We start from the raw sequence: 11,920 nt of genomic DNA, 5'->3' as shown, positions 1-11,920 counted from the left end.
AAATCCTTATCTGCAATTTTACAAGAAGCTGCAACTTATGTCGTTTTCGTTTTTGTGGTGTAGCACTGGTGTAGTGTAAGCAGGAATAAGCACGAGTCTTTGATAGCTCAACATCATTTGTTTGTAAACAAAGGTGCATCCTATATCTACACCCTAAAATATTTCGGTGTACGGCAGTGTAGCACCGGTGTAGCTACACCGCAAAAACGAAAACGACATTAGACAGGCAGAACCATTTTGTTTCTAAGATTGTAAAATGTGTTCCCCTAATACTCATACGTTAGATTCCACAAAATTGTACGTGGAAAACGAAACACCATCAAACCGCTTGTGAAAATTAACACAAGATTGTTGTGCTAGTAGCATTTGGTGTTGAGAATCATATTTCTATTTCACTGCGATTTTGCAAACTGAACCAAAGATTCCTACTTTTCTAAAATATAATTACTGGCAGACTGGATCATGAAATTGAATATCATGGTAAGCTTAATAATAATGGGACCATTCATTACTCGTCGTAGTTAACCATCAAAAAGTATCTTCATAAATAAGTATAATACAAATTTGCACTTAACAAATGACTACGCGCGTGCTATCTACAATTCTACCTGAAACACTACCCCAGCTGGGACCTCAATGGACCTCAATATCTTCTTCGCAATCGCAAACCTCCCGCCCCCGCTTACGTCTCCACCAGAACGTGAGTGAACAAATTGTGCAGCTTAAAGCCCACCTCTTTGTACACCAGCGAGTTCAACCCGTCCGAATGGTACCGCAAGTGTCCGTTCCTCAGAAACGCAATCCGGTCCTTGTTCGGTTCCTCCTTACGATGCTTCAGCATCGTATATCGACTGTACTCCGGACTGAATCGGCAAATGTCGATTTCCTTGTTCTTCAGCCTCGCGAAGAAATCGTCGTCCTCTCCGCCCCATCCGCTGAACATGTTGGACATCCCATTTACCTTCATAAACTGATGCGATTGAATCCCAACCACACCGCCAAACAGTCCCCGATACGGGAGATTGTACCGGAATGCATCCAAGCTGGAACACATGTGCCTCGGCTGTTGGGAACACGCATACAGATGGCCCAACTGCATTGGCATCAGATCTACATCGTGCAGCACCAGACACGGATAGTCCAGCTTCATCGCTATCAACGCACCGATGTTGAACAGCTTGGCCCTGTTGAAGGGCTTCGGATCGTACTGGTCGATCACGAATATCCTATAGTGAATCCTCTGCCGTCGCAAATAATTGTGCATGTAGATCAGGAACTGGTTGAGCTGGCTCTCGCGTTGCCGGTACGGGATAATTATTGCCGTACTGAAACTGGGAAGACAATCCTCCGGGTACCATTCGCCACCCAGCCTAACGTTATTGTTGATAATCTCTTCGGTGAAAGGCCTCCGGTAAAGGTACACATTTTCTTCAAGCACATCACTGTAATCACACCGGATCCCATTCCGCATCAGACTCACATTCTTTGTCGTCTTCCGTACCAGGTGCTCGTAGATCTCGTCGCCTTCTATGTACTCATACCGGCTGGCAAACCGACCCGGCCACAGGAGGTACACCAGCAGTACGAAATAGGCCGTGAGCGCGTACACCTGCCGCAACGAGATGCGGAACTTAATCATGCTCTCTTACTCACTCGCTCTTCCACACTACACTCGATATCACAAATTGATGTTGTAAGTACTGCACCAGGGCGCCTGAAATGAATGAAATTTTGCTCATAATCGACAATTACCACCTTATCACCGACTAGCTACTTACGTTTTACAACTATAGATGGGACGGAAATGCTCTGCCACTTACGCACTGATAGACGATGTTCCAGTGATCGAAAAGATACGGCAGACACCACGTAGATCCAGCACCAACAATAACAAAAAAAAAAAAAGGACACACAGGAAAAGAGATTCCTATATCCGATTGCGATGCAGGAAGGTAGGTAGCCGAGAGGACAGCTTGAAGAGAAACTGAAGCCGATCAGGTTGAGTCTGCCAGGTGGCCGGTTGTCCGAAAATTCATCGTCCTACATTTGGGAACTGACGAGTGCGGTGATTGATTTTTTTTTCTTCTTTCGTTTCGGAGAACCACGGCACGCAAGGACTCGACGTGACGGCCGCTTGTGCTCTAGATTTTTTCTTCAGCAGCTTCTGACAGTTTTATATGTGTCTAACCTATAGTATGGAGGCTTGTATATATATATAGCCAACCATAGGCAGCATACTGCCTACTTCAGTGCCAACATTTCAAAGGGGCGTAATTGCATTTGTAAACAATGGCTTTAGCCATAGATTTCTCGCAAATAAAAGCTCACTCATGAAAAATAATAACACCACCAGGTAGAGGAATGTTTCCTCTACCAGCTAGCATTGTAATTTTGGAGAGGTAAGATATCATTCACGAGAAATTGACGGCTAAAGTCATTGTTTACAAAAGCAATTACGCCCCTTTGAAATGTTGGCACTGACTTTCATACTGATGTAGAATGCATGCATCAACCAAAACATTGCACGCATACATACGGGCTTTGGGATGATATTGTTTTAAACATATCTAAAATAATGAGTAAAACAGCTACACAGCAAAAAAATAATTTTGATATCACATCAAAGTGGATGCACTACAATCATGTCGAAAATTTCATGTAATTTTTATGACCACATAAATAAACAAATGCAGTAAAAGCAGCGTAATGTCAGTTCATGCATTGTATTAATTATAATTTTGTCCTTTTTAGCAAGTAATATTACACCATATTTTCGACATGATTGTAGTGCATCCACTTTGACGTGATATCAAAATTATTTTTTTGCTGTGTAGAGTACACAGCAAAAAAAATTTAATATCGATCAACGTAATTCAAGCTGATGTATAAAATAATGATGTATAATAGCAAAGAGCAGATACAATATTACATCCAAAGATGTAATTTTGTTCGTAAAATCGATGTACATCGTACAACGTAACATTACACAACCGGCGGAATGACCTATAGGTGTTCCAGTATAATAGTGGTATACCTATAGTTGCGGTATAGGGTTTATTCCAGAATAATGATGGAAAACCAGATAAATTTATTGTTTATAGTTACCTCTCCAAAAATAAAGTAGATTTTGCACCTATAGTTGCGGTAGTGTTCTTACAATAGTGGAATCCAATATTAGCATTAGCATTAGCATCGAACAAGTTGCACAATATCGTAGGTGGTACAAATTCAAAACTATTAAGAGCAAGACGAATATCTATTACTGGACAGATAGTAAGTAGGAAGTAATTACTCCCCCTTATTCTGCGCCGCGAGTGAGATGAGGTGACTCGCTGTCACTAGTGAGGTGACACAAGTCACCGCGAGTGAGGTGACTCTCCATTTGATTTGTACGGAGAGTCACCTCACTCGCGGTGACTTGTGTCACCTCACTAGTGACAGCGAGTCACCTCACCTCACTCGCGGCGCAGAATAAAGGGGACTATCTCCCAGATAAAGACATATCCCGCTCCAACAGTTAAGGGTTGTCCAGGCCACGTCCTTACAACTGGTAGGGATAGGAAAGGTATGTTAGTCCAACATTTACCTAAGAGAGATGCAGAGAACTCTACGACCCCTCATAAATGTCTCGGGAATTTAGGAATTATGTTAGTAGGGAAGGTAAGCCATAGGATAAACCCAGTCAGTGTTGCTGGCATATGTAGTTTTTTTTATAAATGTCGAAATTGCTGTCCGAATCATAAAGTTGCTGAAATAAAATGAAAATATAACATAGTGAACTCGCCATCGTTGTCACACCCGTAGCTAATTAAAAGGAAGGAAATATGTTGTGTTCTATCTTTTTTCTATTGATTGAGAAGAAAACTCGCGGGAGTGAAAATAATTTTACTACCTCTTCTCCCGTAGGCCCAAAACCTCTATGTCTTTTCAATTTGAATCATAATCAATTAAAGTAAACTTAAGTTCATGTGATGCAGTCAAATTATACGAAATTTATTTCGTTTTCGTTTTTGCGGTGCTACACTGCCGTACACCGAAATAATTTAGGGTGTTGATATAGGATGCACCTTTGATTAAAAACTAATGATGTTAAGCTGTCAAAGACTCGCGCTTATTCCTGTTTACACTACACCGGTGCTACACCGCAATAACGAAAGCGACATAACTGGAACAAGCCCATCAAATACAATAACCATGGAAGAACCAACACAACCTTAATCAGTTTTTTTTCATACACAACCACAAACGAACAAATTTAATCTTATCTCTCGCGTCACTTTTCAAATAGACCAATGTAACATATCCACCATTTTGAGAAAATCGAAGTTGAAGTTCGACAGATTATTAATTTAACTGTTTAAAAACAATACATTTTGCAATACTATTTTTAATTTAGCCAGTGTATAATAAAGTTGAAAATTCAGAAGAAACGGTAAAATCACAATTTTACTTTGAATTTCATGCTACAACATAGAAAAAACCACATAGGACGTTTTGACAAGTAGAGTTGTACATCGGACATGTTACATTGGAGGATTTTTCTCAATGACATAATCAATGAGTGTTACATTGGACGTTTTGTCTGCATGATACTAGATTCCCTTTCACAGATTTCAGAGTATAGTACCTAACTTTAGATTGGCCCCGCCTTTGAAAAATGAGCACCAATCATGTTAGGCAGTCCGAATGAACGAAGTAACAATCTCGGTAACAATCATGTACCCATCATTTCAAACTGTACATTGGACAATTTTTTACCTATGATTATCATAAATAAATGAAAGTGAATTTGGATGGATGTTTTTGTATGACATACAATGATAGAAGAGCAACAGTTTGTATCGCTTAACTTGGTTTGTTTACCTTTGTTACATTGGTCGATTTGAAAAGTGACGCGAGATCTCATTAATTTTCATTGTTTTTGGCAACATAAGAAGGAGAAAAGGAGGCAAACTATCAAAAGTAAGGAAAAGTGAACTGCAATATAAAAGATTATTATTTGTTTTTCTTTTGACTACTTTTAATATTTGGTTAAATTATTTACGGAAGGAAGCCCATAAAATAATTTTGTTGATAAAATGGGTATTTTTTATTCATCTCCAGTAAGAACATGAAAGCCAAAAAGTACCCATTTTTTGAAGTATGTATCAAATACTCATTAATGAGTAATATTGGGTTTACTCATTTAATGAGTTAAGCCACTTTTCTTAGAAATGGGTCTTTTTTTTACCCATTAATGGGTACTTTCAAGTTAGCGTGTGGTCGCTTGGAACCATTTTCTAGTCGTGTACTATCATTACATCTATGAATTTAAAAAAATTGACGCTAGATGGCATTACAACAAACGCTTCAATTGGTTGTTGTCTCGCCTATCTCTAACATTCTATACTCGGACAAAAAATGCTACACTAATACAATTCCACACATTTTTATTGACGAATTTCCATGTGAAATTCCACATGATTTTTTTATGTGACCACACATAAACAGAATCCACCCAGAAGCACACATAAAATTTATTAGTCAAAAGAATTGTATGTTTGGTTACACATGACTTTTATGTGTACACATATTAAGTATGCGTCCGACAAATAGATATAATTCGTTGATCACATTTCAAAAATTCATGTATGGGACACATAAAAATAATCTTTGAAATTTTATCAGTGTGCTCATATCAGTTCACTCAAAAAGCGCAAAAAGTGTATCCACATACAAATGAGCAAAATTCCACCCAAATTCGAGGAAACGTCACCCACATTGCTGCAGCTTTTCCGGAAAATCTGCATCCCATTCCCGAGTAAACCCGCACCCTCTACATTTAACGCAACACAAAACTATTGTACTTAGCTTTTTTTGAAGGCCAAACCACCCATTCCTTCTTTTTCGTCAAATAGTTTTGATAATATAGTTGCGCATTCCCGTTTGTTATGTTAAAAGTAGTAATATCTATGATAGGATAATATGGTTATTTTTATTAATTTATGAATTCTTGACAATTACCTCTTATGATCCTTGGCTCCACTATTATTTCAACTTACCGCTTATTGATTACCCTAATAAAAAATAACCATAAACAAACGATAACCCAAATCATTGAACTATTCCACAAATGGTTTGGATGATACCCAGAACACGTCGTTAAGCAAATTAACCATACAATTTTTATTAGGGTATTTATCAAATACCTCTCCGAGTATATAACGCCTAGATGCCTTTTTGGTTTCTGGTCTCTTTTGATTGGTCCTGAATTTGTTTCATATCCTGTTCGAAGTTTTTATATCCCTTATCCTTAGTTCATTGAAATCAGGTTATTTCAAGACCAACAAGTGAAATGGCCTCAACTTCATTTTGTAAACAAACCTTGTAAGGCCATTTTCTCGCGAACCAAAGTCCGCAAAGGCAAACCAACATAATGAACAGGTAGGGGAAATTCTCCTTCTACCCGATTGTGGTTTAGGTTTGCGAATGAAGGTTTCGGTTCGCGAGAAAATGGCCTTACAAGGTTTGTTTACAAAATGGAGTTAAGGCCATTTCAATTGTTGGTCTTGATTTCTTTGAGTTCCAGCTTGTACGTGTGTCATGTCATACGATTCGCCATGCATAAAGATAATCCCACATACAGCGGGCTAGTCGCCCACGGCTCGCCCCCGGACCGCTCGGCGGACGGGGCGGACTTGGGCGACTCGAACCTCACGGCGCCGCTTGGTCCAATTTTGGTCGCCGGCGCGCCGGGGGCGACCATATTTGCAACATTTGGGCGCCTGAGGCGAAAACGATACCTGTCAAAAAACTGATCGTTTCGGCCATTTTGTTCGCCCCCAGGCGCCCCGGCGCGCTCCCGAATGTTCACCACCATTTTCTTTTTCAATGGGTTTTAAATTAATGAAAATGAAAACAGTTGAAGCATAAACATGACTTCATCAATAAATTTTATTTTTCATTTTCTTGTAACTAACATATGTTTTTTTTATTAAATAGATCTTAACCTAACAATAATATCTTACAAGCTAAGTCAACCGCATCATGCAACACATCAAATTACATGAGAATTCAATTTATGGTTCAATGGAACTCAAATTTAGTTCCAAGAACCACTTTACCCTCATCCGGACACATTCCGGGTATCCCGGGGGAAGAGGCCAACATTTGATTAGGGTCAAACCCATCATGCGACACATCAAATTACATGAGAATTCAACGACTGGTTCAGTGGAACTCAAATTTAGTTTCTAGAACCACTTTGGCCACATCCGGACATATTCCGGGTGTCCCGGGGGAAGAGGCCAACATCTGATTAGGTTCAAACCCATCATGCGACACATCAAAATATATGAGAATTCAATTTCTGGTTCAATGAAACTCAAATCTAGTTCCTAGAACCAAAGTGGCCATATCCGGACATATTCCGGGTGTCCCGGTGGTAGAGGCCAACCTCTGAGTAGGGTCAAACCCATCATGCGACACATCAAATTACATGAGAATTCAACGACTGGTTCAATGGAACTCAAATCTAGTTCTAAGAACCACTTTGGCCACATCCGGACATATTCCGGGTATCCCGGGGGAAGAGGCCAACATCTGATCTAATCAAACCCATCATGCGACACATCAAAATACATCAGAATTCAATTTCTGGTTCAATGGAACTCAAATCTAGTTCTAAGAACCACTTTGGCCACATCCGGACATATTCCGGGTATCCCGGGGGAAGAGGCCAACATCTGATCTAATCAAACCCATCATGCGACACATCAAAATACATCAGAATTCAATTTCTGGTTCAATGGAACTCAAATCTAGTTCCAAGAACCATTTTGGCCACATCCGGACATATTCCGGGTATCCCGGGGGACGAGGCCAACATCTGATTAGGATCAAACCAATCATGCGACACATCAAAATACATGAAAATTTAATTTCTGGTTCAATGGAACTCAAATCTAGTTCTTAGAACCACTTTGGGCACATCCGTACATATTCCGGGTGTCCCGGGGGAAGAGCCTAACATATGATTAGGGTCAAACCCATAATGCAACACATCGAATTACATAAGAATTCAACAACTGGTTCAATGGAACTCAAATAAAGTTCCAAGAACAACTTTGGCCACATCCGGAAATATTCCGGGTGTCCCGGGGGAAGAGGCCAACATCTGATTAGGGTCCAACCCATCATGCGACACATCAAATTACATGAGAATTCAATTTCTGGTTCAATATAACTCAAATTTAGTTCCTAGAACCAAAGTGGCCACACCCGGACATATTCCGGGTATCCCGGGGGGAGACACCAACATCTGATTAGGATCAAACTCATCATGCGACACATCAAAATACATGAGAATTCAATTTCTGGTTCAATGGAACTCAAATCTAGTTCCAAGAACCACTTTGGCCACATCCAGACATATTCCGGGTGTCCCGGTGGAACCCGAATACAAATTTACATTAGCCTAACGTTTGATGTCTACATCAGCATAGAAATAAAATATATTTCTGGCATTAAACATTGAAAAACATTGCGATTTAGATGTATTTAAACAAGGTAACGTGAAATAAAATTTTGCTATTCAAATGTTGTTCTGGCGTGGAGAATTTTAAACGTTTGTCATCAGAACCAAACGTTTTTGAGATAATTTTAGATATACAAAACGTTAAAATTTAACGTTCTTCATGTGTTTTCAAATGTAGATGCTTCCTGATGTTGTCAAATGTACAAGACATTAAAAGAAAACGATTTTCGGGTGTTTTCAATTGTACTAAGAACTTATTGTTATTTTCGGATGTTTTCTAATGTGCAAAAAATTTGAATCTAAATTTTTCAAATGTTTTCAACCATACCACACATAAGAATTACAAACATGATTTTGTAAACAGTATACACCATTGTTGTTAGATAACGTTTTAGAAATGCATACATAATAGTCATTGCTAAAGCTCCCGTTCCCCACCAGTCAGTTAACTGACCTTAGCTAACCTAATATCATTGTAGCAACTCTCTATGCGGCATTGGAACCATGCCATCAGCGCGCTAAGAGTTATTAGACTACTGATATAGGCGCCAATTCGTGGATGACGAGGCACTAGGTGACGTTACAGCGAGCTTGACGATTGTTGTATCATTTTTTAACGAACTACCAGACAATGATGCGTAGTGTTTACATGATCAAGTTTCCAACTCTACTACAATCTACAATCTATAATCAACTGGAAATCGATATCCGACGCCATTTTTAAATCAAATATGCCCTCTTCCGGTTTCAGAAAAAAATGGGATATATTGTCATATACTCATCGATATAAGTATTTTTGGAATGGGGTGACGTGTAGAGATAGGAAATCGATATCCGACGCTATTTTGAAATCCAAGGTGGAAGATTCCTGTTTCAGAAAAAAGTGGGAAATACTGTCAAATATCCATATATATGGGTATTTTTAGAATTGGGTTAATGACTAGAGGCCGCTAATCAATATCCGATGAGATTTTGAAATCAAAGATGGCGGCTTCTGGTTTAAGAAAAATTGGGATTACTGTCAATTATCTATAAAATGGATATTTTTGGGATCGGGTGACGTCTAGAGATTAGAAATAGGTATCCGACGCCATTTTGAATTCCGAGAGCCAAAAAAAGGTGGCTTGAGGTTTCAGAAAAAGTGGGAATTACTATCAAATATCAATCAATATGGGAATTTTGGAATCAGGTTGTCGTCTAGAGAAAATCGATATTCGATGCCATTTTGAAATCAAATGTGGCGGCTTCCAGTTTCAGAAAAATAATTTCAAAAGTCCATAAATATGGGTACTTTTGGAATTTGGGTCACGAATAGAGGTCAAAAATCAAAATCAAAGATGGCGGCTTCTGTTTTAAAAAAAGTGGAAAATACTGCCGAAATCCCATCAATATGGATATTTTTGGAATCAGGGTGACGTTTTGAGGCCGTAAATCGATGTCCGACTCCATTTTGAAATAAAAATGGCGGCTTCCAGTTTCAGAAAAAAAATAAAATACTGTCCCATCACTATGAATATTTTTGTCACCCCGAATAGAAGGCACAAATTGATATCTGACACCATTTTGAAATCCAATATGATGGCTTTCAGTTTCAGAAAATTTGGGAAAACTTTCAAACACCCATGAAAATTGTTATTTTTGGAATCGGGATGAATACTAAATAGTGAACGTTACGATAAAAATTAATTCAAAATTTAGTTAAAGTGAAGTGAAAGGTATGATAAAGCTAATTAAAAGTAATGATAATTTTAAGTTGAAGTTGAGTTTAAGTTGAAGCTAAGTAAAAAAAAAGTAAATTTGATGTATTATTAGTTATTGGTTTATTTAAAGTTTAGCTAATGATATGTGAAAGTTAAATTAGAGCTATAATAAAGTTAAATTTAAGCCAAGTTAAATTTATGATAATTTTCAGTTCAAGTTATGTGAAAGTTTAAGTTAAAATTGTTAGCTAAAGATATATAAAAACTATGTTATAGTTCTGTTAAAGTTAAGTTAGTTCCCAGGAACTTCTATGTTGTTCTTGGAAGGCTGGGAACTTCTTTTCTTTAAGTCCAGCCTAACTCCGATTTGAGTATTACGTAACATAAATATAACTTCTAACAAAACTAAGATTTAACTGTTTACTTAATTTAAGTTTATTTTAGCTTTCACTTAACATTTACTAAACGTTAGTTATGTTAATCAATTTTAACTTAACTTTGACTTGATTTTAACCGAACATAACTTCCAAGATGTTCAAAGCATGAAGTTTCTCTGAAGTTGCCTGGAAATAACTTTCACATAACTTCAACTTGACTTTATCATAACTAATGAAATTTAAACATAACTTCAAAATATCTTTAGTTAAACTTTAGCTTATCTTCAATTAAACTTTAACTAAATACACCTTAAATAAACATTTACTTTAATTTAAATGACACTGAACATTAACTTATCTTTAACATAACTTTAACATTAATTTAACTTAACTTTAACATATTTTTAACTAACCTTTTACTTAATTTTAACTTAATTTAATCTTAACTTTCACTAAATTTTAACTTAACTTTGACTTAATTATAACTCAGCTCGATTTTATGTAGCTAAATTTCAACTTACCTTTAATTAAACATTAACTTGTTAAATTAACATAACTTTAATTTAAACTTAACAGTAACTTAAATTTAACAAAATTTAAACCTAATCTTAACTTAACAAGAACATCCAAGTGAAATCTAAAGAAGTTTAAAGAAGCTCCACGAACTTCCAAAAATTTAAATAAAATTCAAGATGTTCCAAGAGATTTCAATAACTTCCAAGAGCTGAAGTATTCCTGATGTGCTCTGAAAGGATCCCTCAAGTTTCCTTGTAATATGTTCAACTTCACTTATTTATAACATGTGCTGCAATTTGACTTATCTCTAACTTTAGTGTCAACAAATTGTATGAAAATTTAAACATAGCTTTAGTTCAAGTTTAACATAACTATCTTAACTTTAACCAAACTTTAAATTAACCTCAACTTTAGCTTCAACATGTCTTACTTAACTTCAACACATACTTAGCTTAAGTTTAATTAACTTTTAACATATTTTTACTTAAAATTTTACTAAACTTTAACTTAACCTTCACTAAAATTTAACTAATGTCTAACTTAAATTTGATTTAATATTAACATAACTTGAGTTTAGCTTTAACTAAACTTTATTATGTTTTTTAAACTTCAACTCATTAATTTATCGTAACTTTGAATTAGTGTTAACTTAACTTAAACTAAATCTTCACTTAACTTTAACTTAAATTTGTCAAAATTTGATCCTAACTTTATCTTTAACTTAGCTTTAACTTAACTTGAACTTAACTTAAACTTAACTTAAACTTAATTTAACTTAACTTAAACGTAACTTTAAATTAACTTTAACTTTA

The 11,920-nt window shown here is 36.7% G+C and overlaps 1 protein-coding gene across 1 annotated transcript; it reads right to left on the bottom strand.

Moving 5' to 3' along the window:
* Positions 1-597: 597 nt before the first annotated feature.
* Positions 598-2,152, bottom strand: beta4GalNAcTB (beta1,4-N-acetylgalactosaminyltransferase B). The gene is made up of 2 exons (XM_065221653.1): positions 1,779-2,152; positions 598-1,714 (listed from the first exon to the last, which is right to left on the bottom strand). Exon 2 carries the CDS (start codon positions 1,637-1,639, stop codon positions 683-685), a length of 957 nt encoding a protein of 318 aa, XP_065077725.1. The 5' UTR covers positions 1,640-1,714; positions 1,779-2,152; the 3' UTR covers positions 598-682.
* Positions 2,153-11,920: the final 9,768 nt, after the last annotated feature.

This window comes from Ochlerotatus camptorhynchus, unplaced genomic scaffold, assembly GCF_037179485.1.
Source record: "Ochlerotatus camptorhynchus isolate MF236.1 unplaced genomic scaffold, CSIRO-AGI_Acam_v1.1 ptg000014l, whole genome shotgun sequence".
NCBI lineage: Eukaryota > Metazoa > Arthropoda > Insecta > Diptera > Culicidae > Ochlerotatus > Ochlerotatus camptorhynchus.
This window is presented reverse-complemented; position numbering and strand designations above follow the sequence as displayed.

Bases quoted from the DNA above. Each gene is read 5' to 3' on its own strand.
- beta4GalNAcTB (XM_065221653.1), bottom strand. From the start codon at position 1,639: ATGATTAAGTTCCGCATCTCGTTGCGGCAGGTGTACGCGCTCACGGCC.